This window comes from Taudactylus pleione, unplaced genomic scaffold, assembly GCF_031769625.1.
Source record: "Taudactylus pleione unplaced genomic scaffold, aTauple2 ptg000378l, whole genome shotgun sequence".
Taxonomy (NCBI): Eukaryota; Metazoa; Chordata; class Amphibia; order Anura; family Myobatrachidae; genus Taudactylus; species Taudactylus pleione.
The window spans coordinates 7,679,017-7,703,401 of NW_028284779.1; the positions used below are offsets into that span (position 1 = coordinate 7,679,017).

The following is a 24,385-nucleotide window of genomic DNA, read 5'->3' on the forward strand; positions in this document are numbered from 1 at the left end:
TGGAATAGAAAACGAATTAGTAGAGAGTAGGATGAGGATGAATTTATATGAGTGGGAGGGAGGGAACAGAAAACAAAAGATAAAAAAAAAAAAAAGAAAAAAATGGGGGGAGAAGTAGCCACAAGTAAATAGTGTATTCACATGTAATTATATGAGAAGCGTTGGGACTAAACTAACCAAGGCCTGGGAGAGGTGAATTTTGAGAGGTATACCAGGGATTCCATACGGTATGAAATTTCCGAACAGCATTGTTTTGTAGACTGGTGATATATTCCATATTTGCTATAAACTAAATTCTGTTCATTAACTCCTGGCGGCTGGGAGTGTGTTGAACTTTCCAATTACGAGCGATTTGAAATTTGGCTGCGCAGGAAATATGAAGGATTAGTTTATTTGTAGTGTTGGGGATGGAATCGATCGGAGCGCAGAGTAGAAGAGTAGCTGGGGTAAGAGAGATCGGAATGGTAACAATTTGGGAAAGTAGGGTACGGACCATGTTCCAGAATGGGACAATCAGGGGGCATGACCACCACGTATGAAAATAAGTTCCGAGTTGAAGGCACCCTCTCCAGCAGAGATTAGAGGTGCTGGGATAGATCTGATGTAGACGTTCTGGCACTAAGTACCATCTGGTATATACCTTGTATGAGTTCTCGCGAATGGCCACACTGATGGAGCATTTAGAAATAGTCAAGCGTATAGTGTCCCATGCTTCTTCCCCAAGAGAAAGGCCAAGATCCAATTCCCAAGCCTGCTCGTGTGGTTCGAGCGGAGGAGGCTTCAACGCCAGTATGAAGTGGTAAAGGTGCGAAATAGTTCCTTTGTCATTAGGTCTATACATGCTTAGTCTCTCTATAGGTGTGGGGTTAGGAGGGGAGCGAGTGGAGGGATTCGAGCTAGCAAAGTGGCGGATTTGTAAATATTGATAGTGAAGTTTATTGGGAATTTTGTTTGTCTTGAATGTCCGAGAAAGATCTAGGTGAGGATACTTCAACTATATGGTGAAGCCTAGTAATGCCTGCTGAAATCCAGGGGGAAGCCACTGTTTGAGATAGACCAGGGGGGAATGCAGCTTTGTTCCAAATGGGGATTAGAGGGGAGGGGTGTGGAAAAAGATCCAGTTTTTTATTAAGAGAGTCCCAGTTATTAAGTGTCAGTGCTATAGTGGGGAATAGAAGAGCGGATCTAGGTCTATGTTTACGGGGCATCCCGGGTAGATAAGAGACTGAGTGTACATCCAATAAGTAGCTCTCCAAATCAACCCATCTCTTAACATGGCGGGTAGAGTGCCGGCCGGCCAACTGACTTAATCGGGTTGCATTATAGTAGCGGTGTAGTGAGGGTAACCCTAAGCCTCCGTCCCAGGAACGTTTAGTGAGTATATCTCGACGGATTCGGGGTTTGCGGTAGTTCCAGATGAATTTACAGAGTGCAGTTTGAAGTGTGTTGAGGGTGTGGGAGGGGATAGGAATAGGGAAAGTTTGGAATAGGTATAATAGTTTGGGGAGAATGTTCATTTTCACGGCGTTGATACGACCTACCCAGGAGAGAAAGTGTGTTTGCCATTATTGTAGGTCTCTCTGGATTGAGCTGATGAGGGGGGGTAGTTGGCTTTATATAGAGATGCATAGGATTTAGTAATGAATACCCCTAGATATTTGAGGGAATCTTTTTTCCATATGAAATTAAAATTTGATTGCAATAATGACTTCATGTTGCCGGGTAGATGTATAGGAAGGGCTTCGGATTTGGTATGGTTAACTTTGTAACCAGACAGGGAGCCATACATAGAGAGTTCTCGAAACAGATTGGGAAGAGAGGTGAGTGGTTTGGTTAGCGTAAAAAGTATATAGTCTGCGAATAGAGATAGGGTATATTGAGAATGTTTAACCTTGACTCCAGTAATATCGGGATTGGCCCGTACACGAGAGGCGAGTGGTTCAATAATAAGGGCAAATATGAGTGGCGATAAAGGGCATCCCTGTCTGGTCCCATTTTTGTTATTGAGAAGGAGTCGGAGAGCAGGCCTCCTGCTGAGACCGTAGCGGAGGGATTGGAGTAGAGGGCTTGGATGGCTTGTAAAAACTGTCCTCGGAATCCGAATTGGCGCAAAGTTTGGAAAAGAAAAGGCCAGGAGACCCTGTCGAAGGCTTTCTCCGCATCCAGAGCAAGCACCAGAGAGGGGAGTTTGTGAGTATTAATATAGTGAACTAGATCGATTGTGCGTCTGGTATTGTCCAATGCTTGTCTGGACGGGACAAAGCCCACCTGATCGGGATGGATTAATGAGGGGAGGAGGGGGTTGAGTCTATTTGCAATTACCTTAGCAAAGAGCTTTAGGTCAGTATTAAGTAGTGAGATGGGACGGTAATTAGTCACTAAAAGGGGGTCCTTATTAGGCTTCGGGATGACGGTTATAGTAGCTCTAGTTGTGTGCGGGTGAAATGAGGAACCTTCTAAAATACAGTTGAAAGCCACAGTAAGGTGAGGTATCAAGGAAGTTTGAAAAGTTTTATAATAGGACATTGGAAGACCATCGGGACCGGGCGCCTTCGAAGACTTTTGTGTTTTGAGAGCTGAAACAATTTCTTCTGCAGAGATAGGGTCGTTTAGCGCGGAGGAGGTGGCAGTATCGATTCGAGGGAGATTACAAGAGGCCAAATAGTCCACGGTTGAGGTGTCAACGTTAGTGTCATTTGTTGGGGGGAGATTGTAGAGGCGTTCATAATAATTTTTAAATAAGGAATTGATGGTGGATGGGCTATAGTGGCTGGTGCCGCGGTCGTCATTTAATGCTGGGATAGCAGTCCTGGCCTTCCGAGCCTTCAATCTATTGGCCAATAGGGAATCAGCTTTGTTGCTCTTTTCATAAAATTTTTGGTTGAGCCAGCGTAGGGCCTGTTCAGTCTTTTCAGCATTAAGGGCATTAAGGGCAGTCCTAGAGGAGGTCAGTTGGGCGAATAGTGAATTAGAGGGAGTACATTTAAGAGCGGTTTCAAGACCTGCGTTCTTTATTTCTAAAGGAAGCATAATTAATGATATGCCCACGAATAACAGCTTTATGCGCTTCCCATACTAAAGGGGTGCAAGTAGGATCATTGTTTAAAGAAAAATAGTCCTCAAGAGCGGACTTCACCTTTTCCTGAAATTTTGGAATGGTAAGCAGAGTTTCATTTAAACGCCACGGGTCGTGAGGGTGGAGCATCAAAAAATCTGAAGGACGCGGTGACGATGGAGTGGTCTGACCAAGCGTTAGACAAAATAGAGGAGTCAATAAGGTGTTCACTGGCTGATGTACTACATAAAATAAGATCTATTCTCGAGTAGGACTGGTGGGGTATCGAGAAGAAAGTAAAATCCTTGGATGAGGGATTGAGGGCCCGCCATATATCAAATAGACCCGATTCACGGAGGTGGTTGTTTAGAGAGCGGGTTGCTGGGCAGGGTCGTGTTCTGGTAGGGGTAGGACCTTTATCAAGCTCGTGGCTAAGAACTGCATTGAAGTCTCCTCCGACAATGAGGCTACCTATCCTATATTTGTTTATTTTAGAGAAAACAGAGTTGAAGAATGATGATTGATCTGAGTTGGGAGCATATATATTAGCAATCGTGCATTCTAAACTGCCTAATTTGCCTGTCTAAATAATATACCTCCCGTCTGAGTCTGTATGTACTGTGTGTAAAGAGAAGGGGATTTTGCTATTAATCAATATCGCTACCCCATTGTGTTTAGATCGACTAGAAGAATAGTATGCGGTGGGGAAACTTTTAGTGTTAAGTGAGGGATGTGACTGCTCTTTAAAGTGGGTTTCCTGGATCAGAATAATCCCAGCCTTGAGATCTCGGATAGTTCGAAAGAGCGATGAGTGCTTCTGAGGTGTGTTTAAGCCCTTGGAGTTAAGGGAGGCAAAAGTTAGCGACATTTGGCTGGAATGTAATACTCAATATGGGTAATGTAGGTGGAAGATTCCTTATTCGTTGAGAGGGAAAAAGAAAATAAAGACAGAGGGGGAGTAGAAAAAGAAAAATAAAGAAATGAGAAATGGAGAGGGGTTAAAGGTGCGGAAAACAAGGGGGAGAGAACCGGATGGGAATTCCCCGTGTCCAGCAGGGGAAAACACACTCGGAGAGTGGGACTAAGTAGTCCAGGAAGGTAGTAGGGAGGGGAATCCGAACTACCTTTAGGTAACTAATTAAGATAGGTTAGAAAACAAATAATTGTATGTACTGAAGAATGCTGAGTATGTGTAGAGGAGAGAAATGAGGGTGTCAGAGAGCCTTGGCCCTCCATTTGTGGTTGTGTAGTAAAGGTAAATGAAGACCTAGTGACGATTGAAGAGATGTCAATGTGAGTTGTCAGAGGGGGGGGAGAGAAAGCATACAGTAGAAAAGCCCAGATAAGGGTATACTTATGAATTACAAAGTCAATTATAACTGCATATAAAACATACATAAACATTTCAAATATGTTAGTCATATATTCCTAGAAACAAAGAAAGAAAAGGATAATATTACTCGCGTGGGACACGCATGTGAAATCCTGATAAGCAAAGTTTTCCAGTAGTTCCAATGGAGTGGTAAACTACTAAAGATACAACTACAAGAAATAAAGTTGACATATAGCCAAAACGTTCTACTATGAATCAATAGAACAGGTAAAACAACTACAAATATCTTAACACATAGTGATATGACTTAAGAAAAAGGATATGAGATGGCCATCTGCGTAGAGATTCAGGACCAAGATTAGGATCCCATGGCGGAGGAGGGTAGTCTCCGCCCAGTAGTATGTTTCTCAGAAGAGTATCCAGGTATCATGAGTGAGCCCAAATGGGAATAAGAAACAACATGTAACTTTAGTCATATTATATGTTCTCTGAAGCGGTTGGAGAGGGGCCGGAGTCTTCCAGATGGGAAAGAAAGTCTTTGCCTTCTTTAGGGTTTCTGATGGTAATTGTTTTACCGTTGAAGTCAACTATTAGTTGAAGGGGAAACCCCATCGATAACGTATACCCCGTGCTCTTAGTGCTCTCGTTAAATCTTGAAGTTCTCTACGTTTCAAAATTGTAATGGGGGCTAGATCTTGGAAGAATTGTAATTTGATGTTGTCATAGAGAATATGGGGTTTTCCACGTGTCGGGGCCAAGACTTTTTCTTTGTCCTTAAAGCTTAGGAGGTGTATGACTACATCTCTTGTGGGTTCACCTTCTCTTGGTTTAGGTCTCAGGGCTCGATGGGCTCTTTCAAGGGGCAGCTGATGGGGGGTTAAGTCAGGGAGAATGGAGGAGAACATATTATGGAGATAAGTCTCTGAGTTATACGGAGACACCGATTCTGGAAAGTTTCGTATGCGGAGATTGTTTCGTCTTTCTCGATTCTCCAGATCCTCATTCTTGGTACGGAGATCAGCAAGATCCTGGACAATGTGATCAATGTCCCTATGAGTCTCATTTTGGAATTTTTGAAGGGTGTCTTGGCGTGATTCTAATTTAGAGGTTCTTGTAGAAAGTGAGGATAGGTCTGATTTGATCGAGGAAACTGCTTTATCCAACTTGGACTCTAAAGATTCTTTAAAATCTGTAATAAGGGATCGCAGTGCCATAATGTCCTCTTTTGTGGATAGAGCTGAAGAAGGTGTATCCTCTCCCTCCACATGGGGAGGACTGGGGGAAGGAGGGTCGGTAGCCGCCGATGACTTGTCACCTTTAGGGAAATGTTGGGAGATATCACCACCCACACGTTTTCTGGTATTAGTATTTGTCCTGTTCATAATGGCGGAGAGGGGGAAGGTAGTTAGAGGCAAGTATGGTGACTGGAAAGACTCTGTGGGCCTGATTGATAAGCGATAGAGGACTCGAAATAGTGGACGTCTGCAGATATGCACAAAGTGTAATTGTGCGACCTTTGTCTAGAAAAGAACCACAGGAGGGCACTGCTCCAACACTCTCCAGGGGTCATTGCTTCAAGTTGTAAACACATTTATTTCAGTATCATAAAGCGGTTTATAGGCAGCAGTGAAGCTCTGCTGGAGTCGGATGTGCATGTTCGCGTCGGAGCTACCCCTCAGCCCAGCCAATGGTGCTGGAGAATGAAAAGGATTAGGGACCTCTAGCAGGTGCGGATTTTATAAAAAGAGGTGCAGCCCTTCTGATTAGTAGCAGGTAACCAAGCAATGTAACCGGGGTGGGGGAGACCCATGATGTTAGAACCCTGTGCACGTTGATGTAGTTGGTGGACCGCAGGTTGTAAAAGGGTCTGCCAGTGTTGTAAGGATTGTCAATCCAATGTGATTAACACAGAGGGGGAGAGGATTACAGTGGAGGAAGGGTCCAGCAAGGAAGGTGAGTCACCTGGGGGCCCACACGCTGTAGGGCAGGGCAGAGAGGCTGATCCGACAGGAGGGAGGCAGCACAGCAGGGAAAAAGTAATCAGGGGAGGCTGTGAGCAGACTGGTGTGGTCTGAGATGCAGGCCAGTCTCCAGGGCCGTTTTCAAAATGGCGGCCACCCGCGATTCGCGGCTCCGGCCACGGTAGCTGATAGGGGATCTCCGGGCTATATATCACCCCTCCACATACCCCTGGACCGCCAGGGGAGTCCAGGGAGAGGACCAGAAGGTAGCACTGGTGGTTGGAGTCAGTCGCGGCTAGTCGCGGTGCCTCCGACCCGCGGGGCTCCAAAATTGAGTCCCCGGCTTCTGGAGCAGGAGTAGACCGCGATGACGCGGGAGCCGGACAACACTCCCGCAGCGCAGGTAAGAGTCCAGAGGGGTAGTAGGAGATCAGGGGGTCTGAGGAGAACCACTGGGATAGCCGGGCAGCAGTAATGGGGTGGTTTGAGGCAGCTTTCTGGGGAGCTCCGGAGAAACACAGCCTCTCCACTTGCTAGTCAGGCCACGCCCCCCTAATAAATGATTTTAATTAATTCTGGACCAAACAGAAAACCTCCTTCAAAAGGCAGTGCCTCTAAAGCATGCTTGGACTCTTATGTCTGCTTTCCATGTTTAAGCCATAGAGAACGTCTGGCGAGTGAAAGATGGATGGGGCTAAATACAGGGATATTCTTGAGTAAAACCTGTTTCAGTCTGCCTGTGATTTGAGACTGGGACGGAGGGTCACCTTCCAGCGGGACAATGACCTGAAGCATACTGCTAAAGCAACACTCGAGTGGTTTAAGGAGGAACATTTAAATGTGTTGGAATGGCCTAGTCAAACCCCCAATCCAATTGAGAATCTGTGGTCAGACTTGAAGATTGCTGTTCACAAGCAGAAACCATCCAACATGAAGGAGCTGGAGCAGTTTTGCCTTGAGGAATGGACAAAAATCCCAGGGGCAAGATCTGTCAATCTCATAGAGACTTATCCAAAGCGACTTGCAGCTGTAATTGCCGCGAAAGGTGGCACGACAAAGTACTGACTTTAGGGGGGTGAATAGTTATGCACGCTGCAGTTTTCTGTTATTGTCCTAAATGTTGTTTGATTCACAATTTAAAAAAAAACACAACTTCACAGTTGTAGGCATGTTCTGTGAATGAAATGATGCACACCTTCCAACAATCCATTTTAATTCCAGGCTGTGAGACAAAACTTAAAAAATATAAAAGGGGGGTAAATACTTTTACAAGTCATTGTAGATCAGAGCCTCCTAAATTTGATCAGCTAAAGAACTAGCTCTGATTGAAACCCAGCAATCATCTGGGCCATTCAGGAATTACAAGCCATTATCACCCAGTCGTTGGTATCCTCTTCCGAAAAGGGATAAAAATATTTAAAAAATTTCAGAATATGAAACGTAGAATCAGGTTTTAACCAGGCTTCATTTAATATTTCACTAAAATGTGAAAATTCTGCGAAAACAGATACATGTTTCTTTAAGTTTAAATAAGGAAACCGAACTAGTCACTGGAATAGCTGTTTCCTCTAGATTCAAGGTCTCCCGAAACCGTATCTACCAGCACAGAAACCCCTGAACAAGCATGGGAGTCATCCTCACAGTTTGAGGCATTTTTCCCAGTCATAATCCAATTCCCCTTCTTCCTATGCAGATGTGGCTGAAGCCTCATCGCCAGGAAAATCCACTGAGGACTGACCTGAACGTCTGTGGCCCCTGCTGACATTACCATTTTATTTAGGGACGCTGCCATCTCAGCGAGTCGTCGTCCCATATCCTGGGCCCATCTGTGCTCTACTGATGGACCAGACAAACTAGGAATTTGAGCACAGGGTACCATATAATTTGCCTGAGTGACATAATTCACCTATGGCCTCAGCCATAGACCTGGCCCAATCAGGGATCACCGACTGTTCAGCCAAATTTCCAGATAATGAATCTCCCTGTGAACAACCAGCACAGAGTGACCCTGGTTTTGTACAACCATTTGGTAGCTTTTTATCACATCGGTTTAAATGCAAAATAACCTGACTCCCTAAAGTCCACACTCAATTGCATAAAAACCAAAGGCAAACAAAGAATCTTCAGGACAAAACAATGTGTGTTACTGTCTAAGGCCCTGATTCAGAGCCGGACGCTCTGACCAGAGCGCAGGGCCGTCCTATTTAAATGTGGAGCAGCCTTTTGGACGCTCGCATAGCTGTGGGTTACCACCCACAGCTTATGCGAGCGTCCATGATGATGGTCAAGACCATCGCGACCATCGGGCTTGCGACGAGACCCTGCGGTAGGGTCTCGTGGCCGCAAGAACTGGAGTGATTTTGGCTCTATCAGAGCCAAAATCACTCCCACTGACATCAGTAGTGATGTCAGTGGGGCCGGACCCAGACAGTAGGCGTTCCCATGGGAACTCCTCCATCTGGCAGCCACACCCCCGGCACGCCCACCAAAGGGGGCGTGCTGTCAGTCACCATCAACAGCACGCCCCCTTTGGTGCGAGACCCAGAGCGACAGCTTGGCTGTCGCTGTCCGGGTCTCGCGCATGCGCATGACGGAGCTCCCCGCTCACTCATGTAGTTACACATTCCGCTCCCTCACCCATGTTGTAACAAATTCCATTCATTCACCCCTTAGTAACACATTTGACATTTCTCGTCCCCACCTGTGTAGTAACACATTTTCAACCCTCTCACCTCTGTAGTTAAACATTCCCTTCCCTCACTATTCAAATAGGGGAGCTACACCAACTGGCAGTGATGTTTGGAAGCACTTGGGATGACAGTTGGTGATTGAATATTGCAGCCACAATGAGTAAAGGAGGGTATCCACTACCCGACAGCGAAAAGATATCGTTATCGTTCAGTCGTTCACTACACTGCAGCGTGCCCACACTGAACGATATGTCGTTCAGTGCAGGCAAAATCAATCATCTGCAAACATGCTGAACCTGACGATATCATCGAACGATTTTATCGTTATCGTTCAACTTTATCGTCTAGTGGATACCCCCCTTTAGTCAGTCAGGACATTGCACAGGGGGACGGAAACATTTTAGTCCTTTTCACCCCCTTAGGAGTCGAATTTCGACTTAGTTGGCATCTATGTCATGGAAGGAATATAATCCCCGATTTTCATATTTCTAGGTCCAGGGGTTTGGGCTGGGCGTTGATGAGTCAGTCAGGACATTTGATATATATATATATATATATATATACATATATACATATACATAGATTATAAAGATGAACATGTGGTTAGGAAAGATTGTGCTCTCTGCGGACCTAAAGATAGAACCTTGTGATATAATTCTTCATTTCCTGGTCATCAGTATGATCGCGTTTCTGGAGTTGGTAGGGATAGATCCATTTCATAGGTCTAGTAAGCAATCTTGTAGGTGGGTCCTGTGATTATATGTGACAGGCGACAGTGTCATGATGAGAGAAGGGGAGTCATGCACATAACACATCTTTCATTATGGGTTTCCACCCTTAGATATATTAAATTTATTGATTTGTACATACTGCTAACTTCCTGTAACTTTAACTACCCGCAAATTTTTATGCATCCACAGATCAGTTATGCATCATCTCCAAAGGCGAAAAAAAAAGCACCCTCTAGTCGGCAACCACTGGCATGCGTGTAACAATTGGCACGGATGCCTGATACTGAAGGCTCTGAAGGTTTACCAGCTAGGACCAATCTGTTTCAAACTTAAATTTAACACTCATTGGGCTCGAATCAATTCAGTGTGATGCTGAATAGCCCTGGAAGGGAGCTCCCGGATCTAATCAATTCACCTCGCTGTTTGCTCCGACAGTTGTCAGTTAACCTGGGTGTTTAGTCGCGAGAACTGTCATTCTCCGACTGAAGTGCCGGCTGCGAGGCTAAAGCGCCGCGCAAAGCCGAAAATCAGCCACGCGGTCAGCACTTTTGTCGGATTTCTCCTCGCACCCTCAGGGGGGTGCGAGAGGAAATCCTTTGCTCGGGCCAAACAGCGCGTTGAATTGAATAGCTCCAGGAGCATCGCACTGAATTGAATCGAGCACAATGAGTTTTAAATTTAAGAGCCCATTATTTTATAATTAAAAAAGTAATTTGATTATTTATTCATTTATAGGCAGCAACCAATGCCAATGAGCCTGAACCAACCGATTTACTTATAAGCTCGTCCGGAGAATTGGCCAATTCTCTGATCCTTCCGTTCTCATTACTTCCCCCACTTTATAGTTGTGTGGCTCACAATGCATGACATATTCTCTATATGAAGAACTGGCACACTGCACATGACTAGATGTTAGCCGGAACACTGATAACTAGAGGTTGCCGAGCCCTGCTCTAGTTGTATAGAAAACACAGACGTAAATCTGACAGATGACAGCACAAGCCAATAAAATAGCGATGTCTGCATTTGGAAGGCCTATTTGACTTCCTAAGAAATGAGATAAGTGTTTACATAACAATCAGAAAGCAGCAGAGATAAACGCGGCTTCTTCTCTCATCTATTACTTCTCATTCCTCAGGTTGCAGCGTGGCGGAGTTATTGCGGCCCCTTGGCGGGGTTTATATGGAAGCACGGCAGCTGTTGGCAGATAAGCCCCATTTGGTTGACCGGAGAACTAGCTCATTTGTACAGACGCAATGTCCGACAATTAATTATGTGTAGTTTTAATTTAATGGTCCAGACACTCCATTACAATGATAAAAGCATGTTTAACAAATACTATTTAGCTAATAAAGGCATCTTTCATCATGACATGGGGGCTGTGATAATGCATTGCCCACATCATGGATACGGACAGCTTTGTGTATCACATCAGGGTCTTGTCTTTATCCTGTTTGTTTAGGAAATGCTTCTAATATCATAGAGGGAACACAACCACTAGAGGGAACACGTGAAATATTTAAAAAAATAATTGAGGATTTATAGAGCAATATTACATCTTGTGCCCAGAACCCCCAATCTGAAAACACAAACCCTCTAAGGTAAACCCCTCCCAAGGATCAGAATGTGGGAGAAGTATTTTGTCCCAATAGATGGACATATTCTGATGACACCTGGCCAATTATATCGATGGATTTAGGAGAGGTTGCACTCCTCAGGCTGCGAGAATTTTAAGGCAGCGGGCAATGGGAAATCCTGATTGATACAAAATTATTAATTGCAGCAACATAGAACGTGCTCCTTATAATGTGGGGTACACACCTTGGCCAACCCAGTGTCTGGCCGACCGTTTTGGTAAGCATGCATAATTACCAATCGGCTGCTGGATATATCTGGCCAGACATCACAATCAGGCTAGCATTTAAATTTGCCCGTCCAGTTGTGATGTCATTGTCAGCAGTTCCTGCAGTCAACATAACAGGTCGGTCGGTCGCTGGTACACCCCCCGGACAGATGCACTCGATATATATGTTAGATATATCACATCTGCCGTGCTGCATGGCTGACACAATATATCTTTGAACGACGACACTCACAGATATATTGTGTGTACACACGTGCCGATGCACTGAACGATATATCGCACAGTGTGTACCCAGCATAAGCCTAAAATAGAATTATTTTGCTTTACGTTACCTGACCTTTTCATGCAACACATTATAAGGGGATCCGGTCTAAAGATCTACAGTAAAAAGGTAGACAATGTCTAGATAGACAACAGATAGGACAGACAGTTAATAGGTTGACAGGGAAATAAAAAGGTTGACGCACTAAAGGTCGACATGCAAAAAGGACGACATGCACAAATGGTCGACATAAAAAAAGGTAGCCACAAAAATGGTTGACAAATGTTTTTTTTTTTTTTTTTTTTTAAGGGTTACAGTTAGGTTTAGGGTTAGGCACTAACCCCGACAGTTAGGGTTAGGCACTTACCCTGACGGTTAGGGTTGGGCACTAGGAAGGAGGGTTAGGCACTATAAGGGACGGTTAGGGTCAGGCACCTACCCCAACAGTTAAAGTTAGGCACCAGAAGGGAGGTTTAGGCTTAGGCACCAAGGTGAGGGTTAGGGTGAAGATTAGGGTTAGAAAGCAAAAAAAAAACATGTCGACCATTTTTTTGTCTACCTTTTTCATGTCGACCTTTTGTCCCTGTCGACCTATTGACTGTCTAACATTTCGTGTCTATCTAGACATTGTCTACCTTTTTACTGTAGATCTTTCAATCCACACCCCATTATAAGATCATGTAACATGTTATAAAGCACATGTAACACTACATGGTAACTGTACCTTTCTGCTACTGGTTTCGCGATACGCTCAAAGATTGCTTCTTGCTTTGCTTCTTGGTCGAAAGCCTCTTGAAATCTGCAAAATATCCAATAATTATGAGCTTTTATCACCTGCGTTTGTACAACAGAGCCTGATTCATGAAGCCTAGCTTTCTGTAGACAAACGTCGTCATCCCGTAACTCATAAACCAGAAGGAAACAAAGTTCCCCTATGTTCTGTTGTACTATTATCAGCAAATTGATGGCTGAGATTAGTTCTGGGCAGTAAAACTTATTAATGTGGAATATATATTCTATATTCATAAAAACGGGGCCTGCGGTAATCCAGGTGCGTGGCTGGCCGAGGGCTGGATTTGTACACTGTCTAGCGGCACAGCCCAAGGAAATTAAACACATTCGAACTACAAAAAAAAAACATTTTGCCAATTATTCTCTTTACAGGATGACGTGAAACTCTTTCAATCACCGGGAAGATAAACAACTCACTTGTTTGTAGTAATGTATGAACTCAAGTGGAAAAATGTATCCATGCTATACTGGCGTAGGCAACATGTGGTTCTCCAGCTGTTGTGAGACTACAAGTTCCAGAACGCTCTGCCAGGCAAAGGTGGTCTTACCTTACAGCTATACATATATCGGCAGGCTACAAATGTAGAAGTAGAGATACATGAAGCCTAAACAGAAATCTAATGATTTATGGAGAACTAAAGATCATCTCTCAGGCCGGTTACCCACAGACACATAAAAGCTGCACGTGTCTGCATGCTGGTGTGGTGCAGGGTTCTGTTTCTATTGAAATCATTCAAGTCTATGAGAAAGCCATGTGTATATACTCACTCGGGTTTACAAAAAGAGGTTTGACCAGCGGTAAGCTTAGTTTTTCCCATTGATTTCTACAATACCAATTCATTTCTATGGCCCATCCACTAAAATGGATATTAGATAAGTTGTAGAAATTCCACTGATATAAATGAAGGGAGGCACGAAAATTAAGAAGCCAAATACACCAATGTATAGCAGTTCTCACTATGACATGGATAGTCCGCACTGCAGTGTGACAGACATCCAGCATCTCATCCAGCGCTAGTTCTCACTATGATAGGGAGACACACACTACAGTGTGACCAGCCCAGGCTATATACCCAGCGCTGGTTCTCACTATGACAGGGAGACTCACACTACAGTGTGACCAGCCCAGACTATATACCCAGCGCTGGTTCTCACTATGACAGGGAAACTCACACTACAGTGTGACCAGCCCAGGCTATATACCCAGCGCTGGTTCTCACTATGATAGGGAGACACACACTACAGTGTGACCAGCCCAGACTATATACCCAGCGCTGGTTCTCACTATGATAGGGAGACACACACTACAGTGTGACCAGCCCAGACTATATACCCAGCGCTGGTTCTCACTACGACAGGGAGACACACACTACAGTGTGACCAGCCCAGGCTATATACCCAGCGCTGGTTCTCACTATGACAGGGAAACTCACACTACAGTGTGACCAGCCCAGGCTATATACCCAGCGCTGGTTCTCACTATGACAGGGAGACTCACACTACAGTGTGACCAGCCCAGACTATATACCCAGCGCTGGTTCTCACTATGACAGGGAGACACACACTACAGTGTGACCAGCCCAGACTATATACCCAGCGCTGGTTCTCACTATGACAGGGAGACTCACACTACAGTGTGACCAGCCCAGACTATATACCCAGCGCTGGTTCTCACTATGACAGGGAGACACACACTACAGTGTGACCAGCCCAGACTATATACCCAGCGCTGGTTCTCACTATGACAGGGAGACTCACACTACAGTGTGACCAGCCCAGGCTATATACCCAGCGCTGGTTCTCACTATGACAGGGAGACTCACACTACAGTGTGACCAGCCCAGGCTATATACCCAGCGCTGGTTCTCACTATGACAGGGAGACTCACACTACAGTGTGACCAGCCCAGGCTATATACCCAGCGCTGGTTCTCACTATGACAGGGAGACTCACACTACAGTGTGACAGACACAGCCTATCTCATCCAGCGCTGGTTCTCACTATGACAGGGGGACTCACACTACAGTGTGACCAGCCCAGGCTATATACCCAGCGCTGGTTCTCACTATGACAGGGAGACTCACACTACAGTGTGACAGACACAGCCTATCTCATCCAGCGCTGGTTCTCACTATGACAGGGGGACTCACACTACAGTGTGACCAGCCCAGGCTATATACCCAGCGCTGGTTCTCACTATGACAGGGAGACTCACACTACAGTGTGACCAGCCCAGGCTATATACCCAGCGCTGGTTCTCACTATGACAGGGAGACTCACACTACAGTGTGACCAGCCCAGGTTATATACCCAGCGCTGGTTCTCACTATGACAGGGAGACTCAGGGCCTGATTCAGAGCCGGACGCCCTGACAGAGCGCTCGCTCTGAATCAGGGCCGGCCTTCTTGTTTTTTAGAGCGGCCTCCTGGCCGCTCACATAGCTGTGGGTGACCACCCACAGCTATAGCGAGCGGCCAGGAAGATGGTCGCGATGGTCAAGACAATCGCAACCATCGGGCTTGCGACGAGACCCTTGTGGTAGGGTCTCGTTGCCGCAAGCCCTAGAGAGATTTTGGCTCAGAGCCGAAATCTCTCCCACTGACATCACTCGTGATGTCAGTAGGGCCGGCCCCAAACGGTAGGCTTTTCCATGGGAACGCCTCCGTTTGGGCAGCCACTCCCCTGGCCCGCCCACCAAAGGGGGCGTGCTGTCACTCAACATCGACAGCACGCCCCCTTTGGTACGAGACCCGGAGCGACGGTTTGCACGTCGCTATCCTGGTCTCGCGCATGTGCACAACGGAGCCGGCTCAGTCGTGCACATGCGCACTGGGCCACCATCGACCTGCTCGCGAGTGGGTCTGAATCAGGCCCTCACACTACAGTGTGACCAGCCCAGGCTATATACCCAGCGCTGGTTCTCACTAGGACAGGGAGACTCACACTACAGTGTGACCAGCCCAGGCTATATACCCAGCGCTGGTTCTCACTATGACAGGGAGACTCACACTACAGTGTGACCAGCCCAGGCTATATACCCAGCGCTGGTTCTCACTACAGATGTGTCCTTATACATGTTTGCTGCAGTCGCGTCAGAAAGCTCCTCTCGGCACGCCAGGTCCTGTGAAACTCCGCCGCTGCTGGGCACCTATTTGCTGAAAACGTGTCGAAGTGTCAATGTGATGTGAATAGGACGCACCAGGAGACTGTGCTGATTGATTTGATATCCGACACTTGTATATCTGTGTGCACCGGAGTCTCTGCAGCAGCATTTTTCATTCCAAGTTCCTTTGTGCTTCATATACAGACTCCGGTACACACAGATATATATACACGTGTCACATATCACAATAATCAGCACAGTCTCCCATATACAGACTCAGGAGCACACAGATATACACGTGTCACATATCACATTACTCAGCACAGTCTCCCATATACAGACTCAGGAGCACACAGATATACAGGTGTCACATATCACAATAATCAGCACAGTCTCCCATATACAGACTCAGGAGCACACAGATATACACGTGTCACATATCACATTACTCAGCACAGTCTCCCATATACAGACTCAGGAGCACAGAGATATACACGTGTCACATATCACAATAATCAGCACAGTCTCCCATATACAGACTCAGGTGCACACAGATATACACGTGTCACATATCACAATAATCAGCACAGTCTCCCATATACAGACTCAGGAGCACACAGATATACACATGTCACATATCACAATAATCAGCACAGTCTCCCATATACAGACTCAGGTGCACACAGATATACACGTGTCACATATCACAATAATCAGCACAGTCTCCTATATACAGACTCAGGTGCACACAGATATACACGTGTCACATATCACAATAATCAGCACAGTCTCCCATATACAGACTCGGGTGCACACAGATATACAGGTGTCACATATCACAATAATCAGCGCAGTCTCCTATATACAGACTCAGGAGCACACAGATATACACGTGTCACATATAACATTAATCAGCACAGTCTCCCATATACAGACTCAGGTGCACACAGATATACACGTGTCACATATAACATTAATCAGCACAGTCTCCCATATACAGACTCAGGTGCACACAGATATACACATGTCACATATCACAATAATCAGCACAGTCTCCCATATACAGACTCAGGTGCACACAGGTATACAGGTGTCACATATCACAATAATCAGCACAGTCTCCCATATACAGACTCAGGTGCACACAGATATACAGGTGTCACATATCACAATAATCAGCACAGTCTCCCATATACAGACTCAGGTGCACACAGATATACAGGTGTCACATATCACAATAATCAGCACAGTCTCCCATATACAGACTCCGGTGCACACAGAAATATATACACGTGTCACATATCACAATAATCAGCACAGTCTCCGGTGCACACAGATATATATACACGTGTCACATATCACAATAATCAGCACAGTCTCCCATATACAGACTCAGGTGCACACAGATATACAGGTGTCACATATCACAATAATCAGCACAGTCTCCCATATACAGACTCAGGAGCACACAGATATACACGTGTCACATATCACATTAATCAGCACAGTCTCCCATATACAGACTCAGGTGCACACAGATATACAGGTGTCACATATAACATTAATCAGCACAGTCTCCCATATACAGACTCAGGAGCACACAGATATACACGTGTCACATATCACAATAATCAGCACAGTCTCCCATATACAGACTCAGGTGCACACAGATATACAGGTGTCACATATCACAATAATCAGCACAGTCTCCCATATACAGACTCAGGTGCACACAGATATACACGTGTCACATATCACAATAATCAGCACAGTCTCCCATATACAGACTCAGGAGCACACAGATATACAGGTGTCACATTTAACATTAATCAGCACAGTCTCCCATATACAGACTCAGGAGCACACAGATATACACGTGTCACATATCACAATAATCAGCACAGTCTCCCATATACAGACTCAGGTGCACACAGGTATACATGTGTCACATATCACAATAATCAGCACAGTCTCCCATATACAGACTCAGGTGCACACAGATATACAGGTGTCACATATCACAATAATCAGCACAGTCTCCCATATACAGACTCAGGTGCACACAGATATACAGGTGTCACATATCACAATAATCAGCACAGTCTCCCATATACAGACTCCGGTGCACACAGAAATATATACACGTGTCACATATCACAATAATCAGCACAGTCTCCGGTGCACACAGATATATATACACGTGTCACATATCACAATAATCAGCACAGTCTCCCATATACAGACTCAGGTGCACACAGATATACAGGTGTCACATATCACAATAATCAGCACAGTCTCCCATATACAGACTCAGGAGCACACAGATATACACGTGTCACATATCACATTAATCAGCACAGTCTCCCATATACAGACTCAGGTGCACACAGATATACAGGTGTCACATATAACATTAATCAGCACAGTCTCCCATATACAGACTCAGGAGCACACAGATATACACGTGTCACATATCACAATAATCAGCACAGTCTCCCATATACAGACTCAGGTGCACACAGATATACAGGTGTCACATATCACAATAATCAGCACAGTCTCCCATATACAGACTCAGGTGCACACAGATATACACGTGTCACATATCACAATAATCAGCACAGTCTCCCATATACAGACTCAGGAGCACACAGATATACAGGTGTCACATATAACATTAATCAGCACAGTCTCCCATATACAGACTCAGGAGCACACAGATATACACGTGTCACATATCACAATAATCAGCACAGTCTCCCATATACAGACTCAGGTGCACACAGATATACACGTGTCACATATCACAATAATCAGCACAGTCTCCCATATACAGACTCAGGTGCACACAGATATACACGTGTCACATATCACAATAATCAGCACAGTCTCCCATATACAGACTCAGGTGCACACAGATATACACGTGTCACATATCACAATAATCAGCACAGTCTCCCATATACAGACTCAGGTGCACACAGATATACACGTGTCACATATCACAATAATCAGCACAGTCTCCCATATACAGACTCAGGTGCACACAGATATACACGTGTCACATATCACAATAATCAGCACAGTCTCCCATATACAGACTCAGGTGCACACAAATATACACGTGTCACATATCACAATAATCAGCACAGTCTCCCATATACAGACTCAGGTGCACACAGATATACACGTGTCACATATCACAATAATCAGCACAGTCTCCCATATACAGACTCAGGTGCACACAGATATACACGTGTCACATATCACAATAATCAGCACAGTCTGCTGGTGCTTCCCAGTCGTATTGTGACTTCAAAGCATTTTCGGCAAACAAAGACACAAAAAAAGATGCCCCTGGCACTAGCAGAGTATCATGGCACCTGGTGGCTCACTCACGCCAGGCAAGTCGCATCTGTAGGTCAGGGAGATCCACACCGCAGTGTAATCTCTTGCCAAGCAATCAGCAGCAAGAGAGAAGGTTTCTCCATTCAACTGGAGAGCTGCTTATTGGAATAGAACAGTGGTCGGGGAACAGGGGTAAATTACCCCACATGGGGTAAAAATGAAATTCCTGGGTGTAATGGACGGACAGCCGGGCATGCATATGAATCATTCTATAATATAGAAGGATTCATATGCATGCCCGGCTGTGCCGCAGGGAGGCTCTAAGCCAGACGCCTGCTGAGAAGTTATTACCAGCGGGCACCCGGCTCCTTCCCTGCAGCACCGCGTTAGCCGGAGGCTGGAGTTCTCTTCTGAACTCCAGCTTCCGCCTCTCTCCATGCGCACTATGGCAGAGACGTCATGACATCTCTCCCATAGTTCCGAGGAGCAGCCGGGCGGACAGGACGGCGGTGGATGCAAAAACAGGGATTTAGGTAAGTGTTTTTTTTGTACAAGCGGCACTACAGGGGCATTATATGGGGGCACTACTACAGGGGCATTATAAGGGGGCACTACTACAGGGGCACTATATGGGGGCACTACTACAGGGGCACTATATGGGGGCACTACTACTGGGGCACTATATGGGGGCACTACTACATGATTTCCTTCCTTTCAAATCAAGGGGGTAACGTCGGCGTATCTAAATATATTTTGGGGTACAAGGTAAAAAAGTTCCCTAACCCCTGGAATAGAACAATGGTAAATAGCCCCGATAATGGCGATAAAGGATATTATGTACTGGGGCACAGCACTTTCGTCTATTTTTCAGTTTATTTAATTTCTTATCAGCACTAGTATGATATCATAGCTGAAGGTACGCTATTTATGGAGGATATATGTATGCGCCACCCACCTCCCGACAGCTCTCCTAGGGGTCTCCCAACACCCTTATTCCGAATAGCAATTAGTATATAGATAAAGGATAGAGCCACAATGTCTCACCCGGACCCAAAAGACACACAATCCAGATAAATACAAAGAAAATGTCTTATACTAAATGTACAAATATATCTCACAAGATGATATCTAGCATATTAAATTTTAACAAACAATAATACAGAAACAACTCAATAGCGGTAGATCTGCACAAATATAACAGTTATCTAAACATACTCATTAAGGCACCAGCTGTGTGCTCTTTTCTCAGACAATTATAGTATGTTTATGTAGCCATTTGTTTAAAAATGTAATAAAAAAGTTGCATGTGCATATGTATCCTCTCTGTGAATGTGCAAATAGCCAATCTGTAACCAATCCTTAGTAACAGTCCAGAGACCTGTGCATATAGATGTCAGTGCAGCTATAGATCCCCATCTAGTCCCACTGTTTAATGGAGATCTGGCTGGGTCAATAATAACAATCCAGGACATTAAATCTGTAGATACCTATCGGCACAGATATTTACTGATTAGTTATTGTATCAGCTTTCAGATGTTTAATTTTCTGTGTACATGCCATAAATATGTCACTGTTCATATTAATATTAATGTCAATTTTATATATGTAATTTTTGTATTATTGCACACACTTATTGTGCTTCAATAAAGAAATATTTTAAAAAAATAAAAATCTGTAGATACCATACATGCATTTTATTTGTTGTCACTTAAATAAATGGAAATGAGCATTCAAATTTTTCAATTTCATTGAATTAACAGATATTCCAGTATCAATGACATTTCTGAAAAGTAACGTTCAACCCATGCGCAAAGGTTCACGGACAGACGTCACCCAAATGCTTTGATCCAAGGAGCCATAAACCAAACAAGAGAGGTGAAAAGGGATGAATTATTGGTACATATAGAGAAACAACAGCTAAAGAACTAAGGCCCTGATTCAGAGCCGGACGCTCTGACCAGAACGCTCGCTCTGAATCAGGGCCCTCCTCCATTAAAATGGAGAGTCCTCCTGGACGCTCGTATAGCTGTGGGTCACCACCCACAGCATATACGAGCGTCCAACAAGATGGTCGCGATGGTCTTGACCATCGCGAACATCGGACTTGCGAGTGAAACCCTGTGGTCGGGTTTCTCAACCACAAGCCCTGGAGGGATTTTGGCTCTATCAGAGCCAAAATCACTCCCACCGACATCACTAGTGATGTCAGTGGGGCCGGCTTCAGACGGTAGGCGCTCCCATGGGAACGCCTCCGTCTGGCAGGCACGCCCCCGGCACGCCCACCAAAGGGGGCGTGCTGTCAATCAACATCGACAGCACGCCCCCTTTGGTGCGAGACCCGGAGCGATGGAAAGTCCTTCGCTCGCCGGGTCTCGCGCATGCGCACGACGGAGCTCCCTCCGTCGTGCGCATGCGCAGTGGGGACCATCGACCCACTTGCGAGCGTACTGCCGCTCGCGAGTGGGTCTGAATGACCCCCTAATTCCATTAATTTAACCCTTCCCGGATCCCATGCAACTGAGAACATCAAATGTGATGCTGACTGGGGGGCCTCAGCGAATTACAGACCCAAATAAACTGGATTTGATTATTTAGTTGAGTTATAATTTTAACAATGTATTGGGGGATATATATTAGAACTAGAAGTACTATTGGGAGGCCCAGATACATAACACTTATATAGGAGATGACCCACACAATCCCGGCACTGGTCCATTATCTAAGCAGCAAATATCTGGTAGATACAGAGAGCCACAGTATTTATGTAACGTATCCCCTCTGGCTTGCAGTTTATCAGTGTACCTGAACTTGTAGCTTTCCCGCTTGTTATTCACAAATCCATCTGCCAAGTCCCGGGGCACAATGATCTCCAAAGACGGGGTCCCGACCTCTTCATTACTAATAGAATAGATCTAAAAAGGATAGAACACAAAGATTAGAATCTAATGCTCAGATCCCAACCTATTATACGGTACAGTGTCCTGGATCTATAGCAGATGAGCGACATTGCGATCAGCATGTATAATAGAAGTATAGAAGTGCTCTCTCCTAATACTGCGGCCTTGTGTTCATTCTAGCACCCTGCATTTGTCACAACCAGTGCACTTCCTCTTTCCTGCCTGGGGTGTCACTCTCTGCTTTAGTGTTTCTAGCACACTGTGGTCTGTATCTCAGAAGTTTGCTGAACCAGCTGAGAGCGCTAGAAGCACCAGAGCAGAGAGCGACACCCCAGGCAGGAAAGAGGAGCTGCATGGATTGTGACAGGTGCAGGGTGCTAGAATGAACACTAACTGCCAATAGGGTTTCTTTACCAAGGTAAGTTGCTCTTAGGTGAATGGACTCTGTGGCTTAGTTCAAAACCAATCAGACGCTTGCTTTCATTGTCTGTTCTGCGCTAGATAGATACAAGCTAAATGCTGGTCGATTGATTTGGTGTAATTATGTCTCTAAAATAAAATTATTAAATGATCCATAAGGAATTACGTCAGCCACACATTTCCAATTATTATTACCTAATTTCATTCATTCATTCCTCCCCCAATGTTACATACAAAATAGGGAAGAATAGACACTGTTACAATCAGAATCACTTATTGTTACGATATATTTAAACATCGATGTTTTGGCAAAGCGTACAGAACAAAGCAGGCAAATAACCACAGGCAAAGTGAAATGCTGAAATATAATTAGTAGCTTTATAGCTCATTAAAAAAAAATATATATATATTTCACTGATAAAAAAACTGTGTCCGACGAGTGCCGCTGTACGTGGATGGGTGTTTGTATTTATTGGTCTGGCAGGCACCACGGTCTTATAATAGAATTGAAGGGAGTGCCAATCGCACTGGATTTCTCATATATATATATATTTACTATAACATTCAGATGCATTAAGCAAGTTGTTTTTACACAATAATGCCCCTATTCCACCAAAAACCCAACTCCAACCCAGGACACTGAGCACAGGTCGGAGCCAGGCTTTACCTCTTTTACACTGGCGGGTTATTTCTCGGGTCCAGCCGTTCACCCCGGACCCGGCTCTCCCATGTCCAGTGTCTTCCAGCGTTTATAGTGGACACTTGGAAACAATGCAATCTCCCAGCACTACTGACGCCAGCCAATCCGCTGGTTTTGAGTCATGCTGTTTACATCAGACCGTTACCGGGGTCCTTCCTGGGTTCAACTCTGATCGGTCACCCGGTTTATCTTTCACAGACACTTTTCCGCTAAGCTGCAAGCAGGGGGTAGCCCCGGTAATAAACCAGATTATTGAAGCGGTGGAAAAAGGGGTACAACAAGGCAAAAGAAAAAAGAAAAAACTTATTTTACATGGGATGGGGAAATAAATCCGCCTCTGTAACATCATAGGTATGATCAGAAAAGCCCTTAAGAAATAAAAAAGGTCTACACAGACATTTGTATGTGACTACAGAATCCAAACACAATCTATAGAAGTGATGACCAGAAGGTAAAATATCGGCAGATATAGAGAATAGTCAGACACCAGCAGTGAATGTTGGGGATACAGCGATCCCGGGCCCCTGGGATCTGTTCGGGTTGAATCATTTACAAGAGCATATGAGCACACAATTGTCGGATTACCAGTATGAAGAACCACTGCTGGTCAGCGTAGTGTGACTCAGAAATATTATAAACCTACGTGTCTAACTATAACCTGACATTGTATTAAACAGAGCAAAGATGGATGACTATGTCATGTATAAGGTCTTAGCTAAGGCAACAATGGCCTACATACGTCAGAAGGAATGACACAAGGATTACACATATATACATATATGTTTTAGTAACCACTTGAACAGTCTACAGTAAATTACACATAACATCTGTGTGATATTTCCATGAGAAAACTAAAAATAAAAGAAACAATTTGGGGGAAATTTCTGGATAAACCATCTAGTCACTGTAATTCCCATGTGTATATCTGTCCGTGGGCCCTTATTTACAAAGCACAAACTGTCCGAGATGTCCGAGACCCCACTGTGCTCCCAGATTCAATTATTGAAGGCTAAGTATTTAGTACCATATAATAGTCCCTTTATAGAGTCACAAATTGTTACAGTGTTCATTCTAGGTTTTAATTAGGGCAGGGTGCTGATCATGATAGAGGACACATCCGAAAGAAGGGTGTGACCTCTGGGTTAGGGGCATTGCTTGTGGCATCCTTTCCATCACTCTAGGGGGAATGCCCAGCACGCACGGAGATGCTATGCTGCCCCCAAGCTCTC

The 24,385-nt window shown here is 44.9% G+C and overlaps 1 protein-coding gene across 2 annotated transcripts in view; it reads right to left on the minus strand.

The window, feature by feature from the left end:
* KIF6 (kinesin family member 6) overlaps positions 1 to 24,385 on the minus strand; it is a 309,007-nt gene that overhangs the window by 272,259 nt on the left and 12,363 nt on the right. For both annotated transcript variants that reach the window (XM_088445329.1, XM_088445328.1), the window contains exons 2-3: positions 21,942 to 22,051; positions 12,621 to 12,695 (exon numbers count right to left, since the gene is read on the minus strand). In XM_088445329.1, coding sequence (XP_088301455.1) covers positions 12,621 to 12,695; positions 21,942 to 22,051 — 185 coding nt within the window. The remainder of the gene's footprint in view (positions 1 to 12,620; positions 12,696 to 21,941; positions 22,052 to 24,385) is intronic.